At 45.1% G+C, this 20,256-nt stretch overlaps 1 protein-coding gene across 1 annotated transcript; it reads right to left on the reverse strand.

The window, feature by feature from the left end:
* Nucleotides 1–1,890: 1,890 nt before the first annotated feature.
* On the reverse strand, nt 1,891–16,565 carry PSMD8 (proteasome 26S subunit, non-ATPase 8). Its single transcript, XM_088477096.1, has 7 exons — nt 16,388–16,565; nt 10,765–10,837; nt 10,457–10,559; nt 7,522–7,687; nt 7,325–7,425; nt 5,035–5,146; nt 1,891–3,193 (listed from the first exon to the last, which is right to left on the reverse strand). The coding sequence occupies exons 1-7, from the start codon at nt 16,514–16,516 to the stop codon at nt 3,056–3,058; spliced, it is 822 nt and encodes a 273-aa protein (XP_088333222.1). The 5' UTR covers nt 16,517–16,565; the 3' UTR covers nt 1,891–3,055.
* Between the last annotated feature and the right edge of the window lie 3,691 nt (nt 16,566–20,256).

The following is a 20,256-nucleotide window of genomic DNA, read 5'->3' on the forward strand; positions in this document are numbered from 1 at the left end:
CATGTTGCCTGCTTGTGGTGCGGGGAGGTGCACAGCTGCAGGATCCAGACACCAATCAAGGTACTATGTTCATCATCCCTTCCCTCCGCTTGGGTTTTGTCAGTATGACGCCCCCTCAATGTGGTACTGCAGCTCGTCCTCCCAACACGGTATGACAACAGAGTTGCAAGCCACTGGGTGTTTGTATGAAAAGGGTGGGCGCATTTTCCACATTTATGAAATCAGGCAGGGCATGGCCCTCTGCTAAGACCACAGGCTAGCGAGACCACTAATATACTAGAAGGACCAACTGCATACAGTGCTATCCAAGGCCCTCACTGTCATTTTGGGTTAAAAGATGCACCATAGAGTGAAATTGCAGACATTAAATAACTGTGTATTACTTTAATAAATTATTTAAACTGTATATGCTATTAAAAACCTATGGCTATCTCTACCTTATGGCACTTACACCTTTTATGTATTGTACAGCGCTGGGAAACCAGCTAGGGATATGGGTTGGGTACAGGATCGAGGGAACTGCATATATATCTGCAGATGATGGTTCTTCATACAACCATCATCTCTCTGCGGGGCCTGCTCGCCAGGTGGTGTGTTGCGCCCCCCTCCCTGCGGCCTCTGCTGAAAGTGTCTGCCACCGCCCAGGCACACACAGTATGATGGACAGATACTGTATATCCGCCATCGGCTGTGCATCACAGCCGAAGCGGTAGGTCTGTAATCGACGTCGTTCTTCAGACCTATCACTGCTACACAGTGACCGGTGTACCCAACATTAGAGCAATCTATATTTGGGGCTAAACCAAACAGGCCATTGGTAAATGGTGTTATTGTGGAAACATGATGAGTGATGGGGAGTATGTTTCTAACCCAACCATGTTGCCATCTACATGGCTCAAGGTGCTCATATGATTTTGTGCCTGCATGGGTTTTCTTCCAGGTGGCCCAGTTTGTTATTGATATAGCGCACTCATATACGCGGTAGCAAAGATGATTTTTTTTTTTTTTTTTTTGTACCCATTCACATCAGTCCCTGCCCCAGTGATGCTTACAATCTATATTCCCTACCATGGTTACACACACAAAATGTTTATTTTATTTTTTTACCAGAAGCCAATTACTCTACCAGTTTGTTTTTGAGTGTGGGGGAGGGGGGGAACCCAGAAGACAGAGAGAACATACAAACTCCTCACTGACAAGCCATGACCAGAAATTGAACTCATGACCTTGGTGCTGTAAACGGCAGGAATGTTAACCACTACGCCATCAGTGCTGTCCCTCACTAGTTCAAAAACATATTGTAGATGCTGAGGAAATTAGATTGTAAACGTCACTGGTGAATGAATAGCTATGGACTGATCTGTAGAATATGTTCATGCGATACAAGAAAAGGATAATAAATGTGTAATTACTGTAGTCAGTAGGATACAAACTGCAATTATAATGCAAGGTATTTGCACTCACTGTATCGGCTTCACATACAGGTTGTCAGAGAACAGGCTGCCAGAATCAGCACACGGATACTAGCGTCCTCTGGAAGCAGATCTACTCTATCAGACGCACTGGGCAGCTCACACAAATGTGACAACCTTGCTTGTCTGAGCAAAGAGACAGAACCGCCTGTCTCTCCTGCACAGATTACAGTTTGCAAAGGATCCATTAATATTTCAGATTTTGTTATTGTGAAGTAAATGGGCCAAATGTATGCATATAATACAGTTGTTCCCTAGGATTATGAAGTGCACACGAAATGGTGAGTTGGCAGCACACTAGGAACTATATTACAGGGGGGGGGAATGCGATGCAGCAAGGGCGGTTCCATAGTACACGAGTCATACATGCCATACCACTATTGTACCTAAGTTACACAATTCAGTAATAGATCAGATCTTCGCAAAAAAAGATCAGTTTTTAATTTTCTCGTTATGCTTTAAATACAATGTTTAAACAGTCTTTGATTAGGTTCAGATAATGACATGGTAACAAGGCTGTACACTTTCTTTGTGCTACCCAGAGCCAACACAATTGGCCGCTCCCCAGTTGGGTAAACTGAATACCCTACAAGACTCTTCTATGATTTGGGCCAGAACACTAGTAGAAAAAAAAAGAAAAGTGAATAGTGAGGTCAGACGTTTGGCGTCTGAACTGCTGCCCTGTGCATATGATAAACTCAGCCCGGGATAGGTGGCCCTTGGTTACACTAGGGATAAAAGAACAGGCAGAGCACATGCGTGAATTTCATGTGCATTGAGCATTGCAGCCCTAACCACATGAAATACACACATATGACTGAGAGCAGTGTCAAAGATGAGTAGCAGTAGTTGGGGCACTGTGTGGCAAATCGTGGACACTATGGTGTCCATGTACTAAGCCTTGGAGAAAGATAGCGGCTGGAGATAAAGTACCAACCAATCAGCTCCTGTCACTTTACAGGATGTTTTTAAAAAATGACAGTTAGGAGCCGATTGATTGGTACTCTCTTTTCAAGGCTTAGTACATCTACCTCTTATTTTTATGGGTTGGTAAATAAAGGTACTGTCACCCAAGCTGTAAAACACAGATGGTGGACTTGCAGTGTATTACTGCCCTCATGACTAACACAGAAGTTAAATTGATTATTGTGGGTTAGTGAATGTAAGGATTAAAAGGCCATATAACAGTTCTTAATCCAAGTGTACAAAGTACCCCCATGACACTACCCTAACCTGCAAGAGCAATGTTTCACCAGTGGGGGGCGGACCAAGGAGGATTTATTGCAACATTATTTGTGTGTGATGCAACAGAATGTAGGTTATATCCTTGTATAGACTGAATGATTCCTCCTCTGTGCAGAAGGCGGCTACTTCTGTAGTATGGAGGAGGGAGGGGAAAAACAGGTGCAATTGCAAGTTCTCCATCCAACTGGCCTGAGGACACCATTGCAGTAATGTATGGTCTTACAAAAGATCCTCTGCCCTGATATATGGTCTATAAAAAGAAGAGAGTGAGACCGGCGAGTGAGCAGGCCAGAACAGACAACACAAGCGGGAAGGGGGCCAGAGCGACCTCCCGTTGTTTATACGATCATCTCCAGCTGGCGGGCGTATTCGATCACTTGTTTGGCTAGTTCTGTGGAAGGGATTGTGGCCTCCTCCGGATTCTGCTGTTGGCTGCTGAAACTGTAGTAGCTATTTGGGCCCAATACCCAACCGCGCTGCAGAGACAACAAAAAGGAGACGATTTATAACACTGTTCACGGCCATCTTCCCAAGCCCGTGCACCCCAGAGCACTTACTGTAGGTCACCCATTACCTTCACACAGTGGGGGCAACCTATAGGCAATGGAAAACCACTGATGATCATGCAGCTTATAAATTCACTAGGAGCTAGTACATAAGCCACAAAACCACCATCTCCTATTTGTAGGTGACAGACTAAATACACATGGCCTTTTTTCATTTATTGTGGTCTTCCAGTGCATGTGACTGTGTTAGAAAACCCATTAACAGTCACTGGAAGACATGGGAGGAGTGCAAGGACCCAACTAACCTCCTGTTTGCAGAGCTACAATACCCATTGTCTTACATCGTGCCACATGAGCAGATACACTTCATGTCGATACATCTAGATTCATTTAGAGCCTAGAATGCCTTAAAAGGGCGCAAGGTAGAGCATGAAGTTTAAAGCAATGAAACATTTTGTGACATTACTCAGCTACATTTAAAGATTATGGTTATCAGTGACAACTTACAGGTTCAGTGAGCTGGGGCAGCAAACTATGGACTGGGGGCCTGATTCAGAGCCGGACGCTCTGACCAGAGCGCTCGCTCTGAATCAGTGCCCTCCTACCTAAAAATGGAGCGGCCTCCTGGCCGCTCGCATAGCTGTGGGTGCCCACCCACAGCATATGCAAGCGGCCAAAAAGATGGTCGCGATGGGCAAGACCATCGCGACCACCGGGCTTGCGACGAGACCCTGCGGTAGGGTCTCAGTGACCGCAAGCCCTGGAGTGATTTTGGCTCTATCAGAGCCAAAATCACTCCCACTGACATCACTAGTGATGTCAGTGGGGCCGGACCCAGACGGTAGGCGTTCCCATGGGAACGCCTCCATCAGGCAGCCACGCCCCCGGCACGCCAACCAAAGGGGTCGTGCTGTCAGGCATCATCGACAGCACGCCCCCTTTGGTGGGAGACCCGGAGCGACAGCTTGGCTGTCGCTGTCCGGGTCTCGCGCATGCGCACGACGGAGCTCCCTCCGTCGTGCGCATGCGCATTGGAGTAACATCGACCTGCTCGCGAGCGGGTCTGAATGACCCCCAGGGTTCTCCCATCACGCACCGGAACACACAGACCCCCATTTAACAACGAATCATAACCCCTTTAGTGCTCGCTAAAGGGGTTATGCAACCCTTTCTGGGTTTAACAAACAGCGGTAATCTAAGATTACCACTGTTTCTCAAGCAAGAGCGTTGTGCTCCACATTGCCGGCAATGGAGGCCTGGCAGAAAGGTTGCATAAAATTGGATTTATAAAAAAAAAAAAAATTTGATTTAAATAGGATTTTTTATAAAAAATGTTAAAAATAAACCTCTAAAAATATAAACTTTAACTTACAAAAAAAATCTTAAGTAAACGTTTTGAATTTTTAAACATAAAAAAAAAAAACCTATTTAAAGCAAATAAGTCCGTTTTTGATATATTTATATTTTTTTTAAATCCAATTTTATGCAACCCTGCCCGGCGATGCCTTTCCAGCTTCAGCGCAGTCTTCCTTGCGCAGACAGAGCATCACGCATGCGCATAACACCGGAGCCCCGTAGCTGGCAGCTTTAGGCTGCCAGCAGCCGAGGACTTCGCAGGGCCTCGCCGGATGGGCAAATATTGGTAAATACCAGTAAATTTTTCATTAGCATCACAGGGATACTAAATAAAAAAAAAATCTGCTGGTATTTACCTTCGTTGTTAAATGGGAGCCAGAGTCTTTTCTCCTGACTCCGGGAAAACAATCCAGTGTGAATTTTAGAGTCAAGTGAATTAGAATAGACATACGCACCTTCTTTGCATAATCGGTCATTTTTTTTGGAGTATTAAAGAATAATATCCTTGTGGCCTCATTGAATAGGATCTTTTCATAGGCCTTCTCAATGCAGCCTGCAATTTCATCCCTGCAACAGGAACACAGTTATTTCAGTTGGCGCCTCTGGTCTGTGCCCAGTGTATATATGTGCCAGTGTATACACATAGGGGGTAATACCATTCTAAGTGATGTGGGTGATGTGCCGTGGGAACGCTTGTAAAGCTGGGTTCACACTGTAGCGATGTTGGCCCGATATGCCGTTTCGTAACGACATATCGCCTGCAATCGCTCAGTGTGTACACATTGGCGCACTCCCATGGTCGCTAGCGATGGCCTCCAGGTTTGATGTGCTGCACAACCAATCGAGCGATATCGCTAGCGGCCAGTGCATTGTTAATGAATGCTGTAATGGTATAGCTAGGTCGTTCATTAAAAGTCATCCAGTGTGGACGCACAATCACTGTTGACGGATATTCGTTCAGATGTCGGAATGAATGCCAGTCTCTCCAGTGTGTACCTAGCTTAACAGTACCACATTGTGATTGCAAAATAGCTCACTGTACCTCCCACCCGCACATTAAGAGAAGCAACGTTACCATAATTCCCAGTAACTGAATAGCTCCATTAAAGTCTTATAACTCCCAACAAATGTCAGAAAGAAGCTTTGAATATGTACACTGGCTGGATGCATGATATTTGCAAGAGACATTAATATCTAACATGTAACCCAATGTGAACACACATATATTCCCCTGTAATTACACTACTACAGCTTATGTTGGGGAGAAAATGGCTCTTACATTTTATGGGGTTTGTGTGTGTATGATATATAGAGATCTATCTATCTCTACAGTTATATCACAGCCATTTTCTGATAAACACTCTCTTACACACAAAAGGACACCTACTCTGAAGACAAACGCACCTTGGTCTTTCCCCAATGGAGCCTATTGCGTTAGATCAGGGAGCAGACAGATGTGCAAGTGTAGACAGGGTCTTTGTCTGGCTTTTTTTATGTTATTTAACATTTGATCATTATAAGTGCATAGATATAACTGTCTAATTATCAACCCTGAACTCCAGTACAACTATCTGATTGTATCAGGACAACATTTCCAGATTTCCCTGTATGAGAACATAAAATAATAACTGAACAACTGGGTTAAAGATTAATTTAAAAGGGCATACAAAAGGTCTGCATATAAGCCATCTTTATACTCGAACCCTCCCCACCAAGTGTATACTATTTATCACCATCTTCACACACGGCAGTTTTGACCAGTGCTTGGTGCAGGCAGTATAAGGCATCAGCAAGACTAAAAAGAGGTTGGTTTTAACTCTACACTGAAATAACCCTTTGTGCACCAGCTACATTACAGCAGCAAACCCAGGAAAAACGAAAAGAGGAGGAAAAAAAGGGTCATACCCATCGTTAAGGCAAAAAAAAACAAAAAAAAAAACCTTGAAATTTATAATTTCTCCTTACTGTGTTTCTTCAGGCTGCTCATGAGGATTTAAAACTCTGCAGTGTCATGTGACTAACATAGCAACCACAGTCACATGATGTATAGTGCATACTGCCAACAGTGCAAATCTGTAAATGTCTAGCATAATATAGGCGGAAAGAATTATATCCTGTAGGTGTGGTGCTCAAATGTTTTGGCCAAAGTTTGTACGGTGTTAAATGTGTACATATTACAGTGGCTGAGTTAAGAGCCTATTATAGCCATAAATGTTCCTCTACGGTTGCAGACGTTTCACCTCCTTACCCAGCCTACAAAGTTATTTAGGAGTACTGTTAAAAATCTCTGAAAAACCATGTCCAAATTTGGATTTAAATTGTTTCGCTGTTTTTTCAGCCGTAATAAAGAGTGAACAGTGGACTAGTGTGTCAGATTATTAGTTCATACGTTGGTTACATAATGCTTCATCACCCTGCATTAGTCTCCTTACTCTTCTCATAGGCAAATAAACTTTCTGTAAATGCCTGGAACTAGAAGGGGATTTTATAACGAGTCTGCCTGTCACGCTCAGCTGTCACCCACCACCCAGTACCTCTGTAGCCCAGCAGGTGGCAGTGTTCACTCTAGCAGTGTGACCACGCTTCCTTGGCTTATCCCTAATACAGTAATTATGCTACAGGAAAACTCTCCCTCCCAGCACATCAGAAATGTGTGAATACCATGGTGAATTTCAGCAAGCTCTACAACTCACGCGGGAGAGGGAACTGACCCACAGAAAAGAACAGAATAGCTGGGAGACTGACCTTATTGTGTCCAGCAGGATGTCGATGAAGAATGTGTAACTCTCTGCTGGTATATTCCCTTTGGCCAGAAATACTTTGTTATAACTTCCCTCCATCAAGTACTAAAGGACAGAATCAGGCAGGTTATCAGTGTGCAGTTTAGACAATTCATTCTCCCAATCAGGACTGCTCCTGCCCAGCACCCGGGGGATAGATACCTGTTCTAGAGAAACCGGGTGTTTTATGTACACATTTGCCTGGATCTCTTTGGCCGGCAGCCGTTCCAGCTCCGTGTGAAACTCAGCCACTCTGTTCTGTGACAGGAGGAAGAGGAGGTTGAGGCCGAGCAGCTGGTGTTTGTAGGCAGATTCCGGGAGCTCATCCCTGAAATGACAGAGACAGAACAATCACTATTTAAATTCTGGTCAGAGTCCAGTTTCATTCATTATATATGTCAAGGTATGGTCTTGCTGGTGCCACCATGGATTACCTGCAGATAAATCACTTAACACCCTTCCTTCCAATGGCAATAGCAGGCAAACATTGCTGGTCTTTATTGGAGAAAGCTCTCTCTTTAACTTCAAGAAAATTATAATGAAGAGCTGAACCAATGCACCCAAGACCGCAACAGTACCTGGCTTTTTCTTGCGTAAACGGAAGTATTAAACTATGTTACAAGCCAAGGCAAGAACCACCCACGGCGTGCCCCTGCGAGGCTTCCGCGTGGCTCGCCCACGGCATGCATCTGCGAGGGTTCCGTGTGGCTCGCCCACACAGAACGCACCTGTGATTCTTTTTTCGCTCACCTAGACAGGTAATTCTTCTGCGTCACTAATCTATAGCGTACATGTGCAATTCTTGTATCCCTCTCTATCTTCTCCCAGAAGTAGGTCCACAACTTTCTAACAGCTTGTTGTGTTTCAGGGGCTAAGCTGCACATTTACTAACACTTAAAAAATTAGATGAAAAAAAATTGTCCATCAGTAAATGTGTGATTTAACCCCTGAAACACAAAACCGATGTTGTTCGATTTAGATTTAATTCACTAAAAATCAAATAGACCTTTCGGAAATTTACCCCTCTCCCCACCCCCCTAAAAATTCCAAATGCAATAATGCACTAAATTTAGTCAATTAGAAATGTAAATATCCCCATCATTAGCTTAGGCAAACTTTACCCATCTAACTTCACAGAAAGAGAATATATTTACATATTACTTGTCCATCTTTCATTTGTCACAATTTTATGGTGTACCAATGATTAGTATCACATGATTACTTATGCAGTTTGTGTGTACAAATCATTAACCACTTGCTTTCCGGACACACACACACTAAAATAGATAGATATCTATCTCAACAATGCAGGCAGGTGCGCCACAAAGTCTGTGGTTTCTGTGTATGTTCTAATTATTAGTCATACAACAATCAGTCATAGATGTCCAAATTGACTGAACCACTCTGACGTGACACACACCAGCTCGGCTCCTTATGCAGATCCCTAGTCAAGGTGCTGCAGCCCGATGCGGTCTGTATCCAGTAGGTGACAGTGTGGTGGATGTACCCGGAAGCAGATGAGATAGGAGCAGCTAGTGTTTGCCGGTGAAGGGTTATCAAACCATGTGGTATTAAGCCCATTTTAGGTACGGGCACTATCTATATTTAGTGCACCAGTGATTTTAGCAATAAAATACTTTTATTCAATACGGGGCACCCCTCCTATTGTTTCATAAAAAAAAATATATATATATATATATATATATATATATATATATATATTTTTTTTTATTAATTTTTCTTTTTCGTTTAGGAATCTCTTTAAAACACTTTTGCAAGTATTTTTTTACCAATCCATTTATACAATATTTCTTTTTCTTTCACTTTTTGTTAGACTGCTGTTATTTTGGTTACGCATCATCATCATCTAATGTTATTTGCATAGGTTTTATATCACCTTTTTTTTTTTCCCCCAATCATTTTCTCAAGTAGTTACATTTATTAGCTGCACAGACCTGCATTTGTGGCTCTCAGCTGTTCAGACTGGTCTAATGACTGCAGCACACGCAGTGGAATAGATACAGGTAATTTGGTCGACAATAATATGGCTGTCACTCAGAAGGTCGAAACATTCCGATTGTCGACAGTAAAAATATTGATATGGTCATTAAGTCGGCAATCATTCTGTAGGCATGCATTTAGGTTGACAGTTAAATGATTCACCCATTCAAAAGGTTGACATTTAACACGTCAACACTAAAATGTCAGCACTTTTTTTTTCCATGATTCTTAGGGTTAGGTTTAAATAGCAACAAAAAAAAAAAAAAAAAAAAAAACACGCGTCAACATGTTAGTGTCAACAGTTTGACTATCAACCATTTAACAATGTCGACCTAAATACATGAATGAAGGTCGACCCTCGGAATGCCTACTTTTATCCAACACCCAATTAATAGACCATTTTACAAAGGTGCAAAGTTGTGGTGATACGATTAAAGAATTTCAAGAGTGTAGAGAAAAAAACAAAAGCAAAACACTAATATGTCCAGTGACTTTAAGAGTCATAATGGCAGACTGGGAAACTCACAATCGCACAATACAGATGACTTAGGGGCTGACTCAGTTACACACGCGGCGTTATCTGCGCAGATTTACAGCCATTAAAGGTATGGTAATCCCGCAGGCTTTAGCTCCCACCTCTATGAGGCGCAGCTCTCCGGAATCCACGTGATGTGTTCGCGACCACACCACATATTGATTAGTCCTCTTAGTATCCACTACACGACCTTACTGAGCGATTGCACGATTACTACGTCGTAATCGAGCAATCGCTCAGTAATCGGCCGCAAATCAGGCATTTAAATGTCAAAAACAACCAACCAGCAATGCGCATGCCCGTTGGTCGTTTTTGACATCTATCATCGCCCGTACATGCTGGTCAACCTGACGATCACGTCAGCTTCAGCATGTACGGGGATGATGGATGTGCCTACACTGAACGTTCAGTGTAGGCACATCACAGCCTGAGAAACGACAGCACGATTACAATGTCGTCATCGTGCTCTCGTTTCTCAGTCTATTAGTGGACACGCACCTTTAGAGTGTAAACCGTATCCTCTGCTCACGCCCTAACTTCCTAAACTAGATGGAAACTTACTTATAGTCAAAATAGTAACACTTCAACTGGGCCATATATCTTTCAAATGACGGGATGTCTTTCTTTAGAATGCTCCACTGGGCGCCAATTTCCAGGACGTCCCCTGAAAACAAAAATAAAGAATGGTTATCAATAACACATTATGAGACGCATAGAAAATGTGGGCTACAAAGCAGCGGTCACATTGTTGGTGCCAGGAAGATATAACACCTGAGATACTACGGACAATACAGAGCATAATATTCTCTTTAAACTCCTAGTCATTTTTCTCTTGGGAATTCAGGCTTACAATCAGTAGCGTTACTTACTAGCCAGGATAAGCTGCTGCTTGGTCAGTTTGACACTGGAGGTGGGTAAAAAGTTCTGTTCCAGAAGAGCCAGCTGTAAACGAAACAAACATGAATCAGAGACAATGAGACCTTTAGTAGAACTAAATGTGCCCACACATGGCCCAACACCACCGCATCCATGAACAATTTGCCCCACACGTACATACAAGTAAAGCAATATGACTGATGCCAGCGGTTACCATCCAGCTGTATTTTCTGCAATCATCAGGTTTGGCTGTCGTTTTTTGCCCACACAATGCCAGTGAAAGCCAACTGAATTTTTTTTTTTTTTTAAATCAAAAAAAATGTCAATGACATTTCCAGATGTGGCATCACCAGGTTCTCAGTATAACAAAAGCTGGTCATACAGTGCTAGATAAATGTCAGACCGACAGACATTTTATCTGGCAGCCTGACACCCTGCAGATATTACAAGCATACACTAGGAGATATCTCACAGTTTATTAGCCCCTGGGGAGGAAACACTCACCCGTTCCCTCGAGGTGAAGGAACAGGGGAAATGTCTGTCGGTCGCCTGCATCTGGGCATACACTGCCCGATGCGGCAGACTTAACTTACAAAATATCACATCGGACAGACATGCTGGACGATCCGACATGCCCGATTGATACTTTAACATCGGTCGGCCGTACGCAGTACAATTATCCGTGGCGATCCGCCGATGTCAGGTGGAACGGCCCGATAATTGTATAGTGTGTGCCCAGCAATACACAGCTGAATAGACAGTGTAACAACATTGCTGGAGCGGACACTAGGTCTGGAGAACTCTGGTAATTTGCTGGTCCAATAACAGCGTTAGTAAGTCCAACAATTTCAGGAGACGATTAATCACAAATACAAGATCATCATGACAAGTGTAAAAAAGTAAGATATGCTGAAGAGTAATGGAAAGATTAGGGCCATAATGGACTGGTGTAAAGATGATGGCTTGAAGAAAAAAAAAAAAAAAAAAAAAAAGTGTTTAAAATTAAAAAGGATAATAGCTTATTATTCTTTATTTCTACAGTGCCACAAAGTGTCCGGAGCACCGTACAGAAAATTAATAAGAGCCAAACATTACATTACGTTCAGACAGACCGCAAAGGACAGAGATTTCTATGTAACGGAGTGACAGAAGACAAAAATTACAGACCGCGACCAGGTGCCCTGGGAGTGCCGACACAGGACCAGAGCTGCTGTGTATACGGGGAGGTGCCCTGGGAGTGCCGACACAGGACCAGAGCTGCTGTGTATACGGGGAGGTGCCCTTGGAGTGCCGACACAGGACCAGAGCTGCTGTGTATATGGGGAGGTGCACTGGGAGTGCCGACAGGACCAGAGCTGCTGTGTATATGGGGAGGTGCACTGGGAGTGCCGACAGGACCAGAGCTGCAGTGTATATGGGGAGGTGCACTGGGAGTGCCGACACAGGACCAGAGCTGCTGTGTATATGGGGAGGTGCACTGGGAGTGCCGACAGGACCAGAGCTGCTGTGTATATGGGGAGGTGCACTGGGAGTGCCGACACAGGACCAGAGCTGCTGTGTATATGGGGAGGTGCACTGGAGATATGGATAACGCAGGCTGACAATCAAGTGCCCGTGACCGCTCAGTTTTTAGGGGCTTATAGCCGAATACTGTATACTAATAACTTATTTTTACATCCAGGGTCAATAAATATGGGGGCAGTTGCAGCGAATGACAGGGAAGGCATACTGTCTATGTGCTGTATGTCACCATGAGTTGTGGCTTGGCAACACAACATTTAAGTGCCTAATGCTGGGTACACACTAGACGATGTCATCTGATTCACGCAGATCGGAGCACCATATACCCATGAAATGCGTGGGTCATTAGCGAAATCACCCATTGGACCTACTGCAGGGCCGACGGGGGAGGTCGCTAACCATGTCATGCTGTAGTACCCGGTGCCAGCAAGCGTTTATGCACTTGCCGAATGCGGTGTCCCGTCGCCGGCAATGTTGCGCTGGGCACACATCGTCTAATGTGTACCCAGCTTAACATTAGAGGCAGGAACTATATAGGGTAAAACATTCACAGGAAATGCAGTCTATACATACACAAGCAACTAGGGACATTATGGAGATGGCAGTCATGCCAGTAACGCCACAGTATGCCATTCAAATATGTAAGGTCATTCCATGTCATGTATGGGTCATAAAGGCAACTTCTACTTGATATTCAGCTCAATTCTTCGCATTAAGAGCCTGTGTCATTTATTTTTTAAGAAAACCTATGCAGAAGAGCTATAATTACTTGTATATTACTTAATAACTTGTCAACCCATGTTGAAAACTCAAAAGATAAAGATTTCCTTTACAGTCCCAATAGCCATACTTGTGAATAACCATAAACCATAACATTTCAGCCACCAATTACCCCCCCATGCACATTGAGTGCCACAGAAGGGATGCAGTTATGCTGTGCGACAATAAGGATGATATGGAATTTGATTTATCTCATCCAAATGACTACATTGAGATTTATAAAGAGCAAAAAAGTATATCAAGTGTATAAATGCATGCTCTTCATATAGCAATATAAAACAGGGAGGTAATGCAAACATAATAATTATATAAAATAAGGACTTAAAAAGGACGCTTCAGCTGAAATCTCTAAGTAAATGCTCCAAGTTCCACCATCAAAATCAGAGGTTGCAGTTATGGAAGCCAGTGAACAGGGAAATGACAAATCGCAACCACACTCTAGTGCAAGACACAAACAAGGCGTCTTATTGGAGCCTAATGTAACAGCCTGTAACATACAGCCCGATAGCTCATACTTTTAAAGCAGCAATAATTTAAAAGGCAAAATTTGTTACTCATTACCGTGTATTTTTCTCTATTGGTGTCCATGCTACATTGACGTGCCCCTGAGACTCTCCACTCCATAGGGGACCCTACAGTGTGCACCAATACCCTATGCCACCACTACTTACCATAGGGAGCACACCGCTACACACCACCAGGGCATACGCGCTAATACTAGCCGGCATACTACATACAACACCCAGCATACGCTCTAGGCTGTATCTGACATCATATCTGCAACCTGTATCTGTGATAAACCACGTGTCTAACGCAACCTGTTTCTACTTGGCTAATAAACCTTCCACCTGGTTTAGTTACTTGTTGTGTACACTAACCGCCATTTCCACATCCAGACCAAAACCGAAGCAACCTGCTAATAGCACCAGTGACCTGGGGATCAGAACCCATCAACTCTGCTAAACAGACCAATCTACAGCTGAACAGCTTTCCTTAACCTTTTACCAATGATCTATTTAAATGCCAATGTTGCACATGTGGAACGTTAGCAGTTCAGAGTACTAAACGGTTTTTCTTCTGTTTTATAGGCATTTGTTCGTTTCATGTTGTTTTAATTTCTGCTCGTCATGCTGTAGGCTCTAAGGAAGCCCAGAACCATTTTGGTTTTCGTTGTTAAGTTGCCACTTTACAATGAAAGTAGGATTAGATGTTTTACAGAAAAGAAAAGTGGTCCCATTACTCCTGTAAGCTTGGACATTCCAGATCACCCAGCGGCCATTATGTGCCATCTAACACTCATGGTAGATGCTGTGTGTCAGAAAAACACTAAAAAAAAAAAAAAAATATGGTAGGAATTTTGTGATAAAGGTTTTCAAGCCTTTCACGTAAATCTAATAGGGGGAATGCAATCGACTGCGATGTTGAATAGCCCCGGCCAGGAGGTCCTGGGGCTATTCAATTGACAGCGATGCTAAGCAGACTTAGGGCAGAAAAGTAACTTTTGGCAAATTGTATTCGCCGATGCGAGCTTTTCGCCACATACCAGCATATCGAGCTATTCAATTCCTGAACGTTTTTTGCAGGTGTGAAAACTCCATAGGCAGAAACAGGAGAAAAGTTGTGCAAAATCCCTATTTTGGGCTAAAAATGTGGGGACTTGGTTCAGAACCCTTTGGACAAATAATGACTACAAAAAATTTAATTATCTTAAATCCACCTAATAAAAGACGTCATTATTGGGATGAAAATTTTTTTATTTTATTTTTTGGTTGGGGGGGGGGGTTTGTATGAATGGAACAGGTGTTGCAGCAGGTTTTTTTTTTTATTTTTAAAAACAGCACTTTGACACAAAAATATACTAGTACCCATTTTAATGGATTAGTTAGCAGTGCCCTCAGAAAGTATTTGCGGTTTACATTTTGCAATTTCTGTTTGTGCAGTGTCCTTGTCATGTCAAAATAAACACAAATGTAATTTATACCGCCAATGTTCCACATAAGTGGAACATATGTCCATTCTATTTTACATAGCAGCTCCAAAAGTTTCATACAATTTAGCATCAATCTAAATTCACATATTACACTTTCAAAGCAATCTGACCAGTGGTGCCGACTACATCCCCAACTTACATACCTTATGTTCCCAAAGCTGCTAAATTTTCTCATCCCCATGTCAACATGTCCAATATGTTTTGCCAGCCCTGGCAGCCCCCTTCCCCTGCTGACCGCCAGCCCTGGCAGCCCCCTTCCCCTGCTGACCGCCAGCCCTGGCAGCCCCCTTCCCCTGCTGACCGCCAGCCCTGGCAGCCCCCTTCCCCTGCTGACCGCCAGCCCCCTTCCCCTGCTGACCGCCAGCCCCCTTCCCCTGTTGATCACCAATACCGGCAGGGTAATGTCTAAATCCCCTTCACGGAGAGGACCCTGACTGGCAGCCCCTTCCCCTGCTGATCCCCAGCACTGGCAGCCCCCTTCCCCTGCTGAATGCCAGCACTGGCAGCCCCCTTCCCCTGCTGACCGCAAGCACTGGCAGCCCCCTTCCCCTGCTGACCGCAAGCACTGGCAGCCCCCTTCCCCTGCTGACCGCCAGCACTGGCAGCCCCCTTCCCCTGCTGACCGCCAGCACTGGCAGCCCCCTTCCCCTGCTGACCGCCAGCACTGGCAGCCCCCTTCCCCTGCTGATCACCAATACCGGCAGGGTAATGTCTAAATCCCCTTCACAGAGAGGACCCTGACTGGCAGCCCCTTCCCCTGCTGATCCCCAGCACTGGCAGCCCCCTTCCCCTGCTGACCGCCAGCACTGGCAGCCCCCTTCCCCTGCTGACCGCCAGCACTGGCAGCCCCCTTCCCCTGCTGACCGCCAGCCCCCTTCCCCTGCTGACCGCCAGCACAGGCAGCCCCCTTCCCCTGCTGACCGCCAGCACTGGCAGCCCCCTTCCCCTGCTGATCGCCAGCACTGGCAGCCCCCTTCCCCTGCTGACCGCCAGCACTGGCAGCCCCCTTCCCCTGCTGACCGCCAGCACTGGCAGCCCCCTTCCCCTGCTGACCGCCAGCCCCCTTCCCCTGCTGACCGCCAGCACAGGCAGCCCCCTTCCCCTGCTGACCGCCAGCACTGGCAGCCCCCTTCCCCTGCTGATCGCCAGCACTGGCAGCCCCCTTCCCCTGCTGACCGCCAGCACTGGCAGCCCCCTTCCCCTGTTGACCACCAGCCCTGGCAGCCCCTTCCCCTGCAGATCACCAGGACATGACTTGCCAGAGCCCCCTTTTGCCTGCCTCCCAGAGGACGCCCGCGTTCCCGGCTCTGACCCCCGCAGTGTACCTTCAGCTTCCCCAGCACATCCCCGCACTTGCTCAGGTTCGGGCTCTTTTTGTTCCACTCGGCTTTCAGCAGCTCGTACATGGCGGCCACTTGTCTCAGTCCCGCAACGTCCGCCCCGTTCACCGCCATCTCCACAATGAATCGGCAACTGCAAGACAACACATGCCGCAAATGACGTCATCGCGTGTAGCTCGTACGTCTCACGCAGCAACGTCCTGGGCGCTCGGTGTCGCCATCTTGGAAAAGGTCATGTGAGGAAGTTGGTTCTTTACACCTGAACATACATAGGACAATCACAGCGAATCGGGGGTTGGACAGAGCAGCTCCATCCGACTCTGCTGCTTTCCCTCATTAAACATGGCGGACATGATGACAAACACACAAGAAAAAAACATTTCCGATTCTATGGCAGCTGCCACTCTCCCGGTGACCCACAGCTACTTCATATTTTTTGTATGCATATGATTTACATATTCCTTACCAAGAGCTTAACTCCACAGGTACTACATGTAATAGTAACCATATGCAATGCCATGCTATGTATCCAGTTACCTTCACCTTGTTACCACACTAGCTATTTTATATCAATATATTTCTCACTGCCCCATATCTGGCCTGATTCATTACCAATCACTATTGCATTTGCAGCTGCGATTAAGCACACACAGTCCCCTTGCGAAAATATGCTAATGATTGCAAAAGCTATGCCGTCGCAGCACAACATAGGGACGCCCACATCCCCTTACACACATCCGTAATACTTAGCAAGATTGCGAAACCATCGGTAACATCGAGTACAATCGGAGCCTCACGCACACTTGCACAAGGTCAGACCTTACTCAGGAATTGCTAACCTCATCGCAGTGAAAGCTCGAGCTGCGTATGGCATCGCAGTGGCTAATTTATGCACGTTCCTGTAACGGCGTTCAAACGCACTGGAACGCCTGCGTTTTGCTGACCACCCTCCCGTCACTACCCGCAAACGCCCACTTCCTGTCAATCACTCTGCGATGGGTCTACATAGTCACTGCAATCGCAGTGCGATCACAGTGGAGCCATCGCGCAAGTGCACTGCAATACAGACGCATGCGCAGAACGCAACAATCGGCCAATTGCGTTGCGTAATCGCAGTTGCAACCGGTAATTAATCAGGCCCATATAGTCCTTTACACCAGTATTCAGGGTACCTGTGCATAGTACTTTGGTCGCATTAGCGATGTGAATAAGATTCATATTAGGTGAAAAAAATCACAACTGTCCCAACTTCAACGGTACAATCCCGTTTCACAGGCATAGTCACACAGTCCCGCGGGCGGGGGGGAGTTGGGGAGAACACTCTCGCACCGCTGCTTTGCATAGCTGAACAGCGGTGACTGGATGACGCGCGAATGTGTGCGTCATCCATGTATACTTTTCCGGCACTGCAAGAGGCTGGGGAGCGTGACTCTCAGTTTTGGCATTTTACCACGAGGCCATGCCCCTATTTTCAGGCACGCGCAAGTGTTCCTCCTCCCCGGGTTGAAAAGTTGGGAGGTATGCTTACAGGACACTTGGCGTGGCTAAGTCGCAAAGCTGTGGCACGCCAAACAAGGGGATAGGGGTATGTAGACACATCTGTACGTCTTAACTTCTGATGGGCGACTTGGAGCTATTCATGGTCTCAGGCTGCAAACTGTCAAGAGTCATACTTCTGAGAGTGGAGTGACACTGGTCTTGCCTGTGTGCACCTCCTTATACCTTAAGGACCAGCAACGCGATGGGGCATTCACAATTGTGCAAGATTTCCCATTGTTTCCAAGGGGTGGGTCACTAGTATACAAAAGAAAATTGCTCCTGTGTGAAGCCGGGATGGGTCACTAGTATTATATACAAAAGAAAATGACTCCTGTGTGAAGCCGGGGTGGGTCACTAGTATTATATACAAAAGTAAGGATTGCCTCCAACAAAAATATGTATGTATATAGTTTACAATATTTAGAATACAAGAAGATTATTATGTTTGTTCTTAATGACTCTCTGCGGCTAATTGTCAACTAACGAGGACATGGGTATATAAGCAGCAGAGGTTCAGAGCACCAACACATCTGCGATGAAGATGTTGTGATTTGATGCGGTCCCACTGTGGGGAGATAAAATTATGAGGGCGATACGCCTATGGAGATTTACTCTGTCCTCCTAAGTTGAGGGTATACAGCACCCACCGGGGTGTGTTATCCCAATTGGGTTCAGAAGAAAATAGTCAATGTCTATTAAAGAAGTTGGTACCTTTGTATAGTACTGATGATCCAGGTAGGAAAATAAATTCTTTGTCAGTGGCGATGGTTTGTAGGAGTGGAGGTCGTTTGCCGGCAAACTTGTAAGGGTGGGAAGCGTGTGAACCACGTCCTAGGGTATCCCTTACCTCACTTGAGCTACGCGTTTCGCCCGTGCATCGGGCTTCATCAGGATGGTGAGTATGTCCTCCATGTCCTCCTTAAATACCTCCTGGTTGTAAGGGCCACCCCCCTCACTTCCGCCAGTGTTTTCATGCGGCAACTTCCGGCGCCTCTGTCGTCACTTCCGCCCGGGTGGTATAGCGCTTGTTCGGCTGCTGCGAATGTCACTTCCGCCCGGCGGCGGGATGTCATCTCTGGCTTATAGGATATAAGCTCCTGTGCTTTGGACCCAGCGGCTTCACCTTTGTCGGCGGCACTTGATTTGGCTGTGCACACGAGCACCATTGCCATTGCCGGTGTCAGCTGACACACTCACTACGGACGCTCACACTGAGGATTCAACAGCCGCATCTGATGGTCTGGGACCTAAAGGATTCACAGTCAATTGAAAAGCAACATTCATTCTGGTTGTACGCATATCCACTCCTCTAATGAGAACCCGGTGGCAAGAATATCTATACCAGTTTAGGGGGGCCCCCAAGTCTGCTGGTTCCACGGACTGTGAGTACTATCTAATACCACGGTTCTTCATGCCGTGAAGTGCTTCCAAGTAATCATTTTGCAGTGACTTGGTTTAAACTTCATTTGTATAGAGGCTGTGCACGGTGTATTCATATTAGTGATCATCGTTCATTTCTCAGACAAACTTTGATTTGAATATTGGAGCCACCTCCAAGTATATTCTATATCGATAACGATCATCTATATAGGACTATATATTGAGCCTTCCAGGACTATATTACATGTGTGGCAGATAGTCTGAGACTGAATATACTAATAGGTCACTGTTTATTCCTAAATAGGAAGTGAATACTTGAGCCATATCACAGGAGTGTGACTATAGCATAATAAGGAGTAGTAACAGATTGTATACTCCATTTATTGTGTCTATAGTTGTTTTTATGCAACTTGTATATCAATATTGCCTTTTAGTGACATTGTCACTTTTATTTGCAAGGAAAATCATCCTGTCTGTATTACTGTGTCTATTTTATGTATTAATGTGTGTTTTATTATTTTAGTTGGTTTGATTAAAATATTTATAATTTACTACTATATTCACTATTGATCTTATTGACATATATAGTGACAGCACAGATTTTTGTCTTTGTATGATCTTCTCAAATTCAAACACACACAGAGTTTGATATCTGCTGCAGTCTTATATATTGTCTTTTATATACGTATTTGTTTAATAGTGTTCAGCGCCAGAATTTACTTTATTGTTTATATTAATTTATAAACGATAATAATAAGGAAATAATAAGCAGATGGATCCCGCAAGGAACTGGGTGGAAGTGATGTCCAGAGTATGTAAACAGGAAGCAGGGCACCCCCATGAATGGAAGCATTATCCTACTAGCCAGAGATGACATCCCGCCGCCGGGCGGAAGTGACATTCGCAGCAGCCGAACAAGCGCTATACCACCCAGG

Source organism: Taudactylus pleione, unplaced genomic scaffold (genome assembly GCF_031769625.1).
Source record: "Taudactylus pleione unplaced genomic scaffold, aTauple2 ptg000199l, whole genome shotgun sequence".
Lineage (NCBI taxonomy): Eukaryota > Metazoa > Chordata > Amphibia > Anura > Myobatrachidae > Taudactylus > Taudactylus pleione.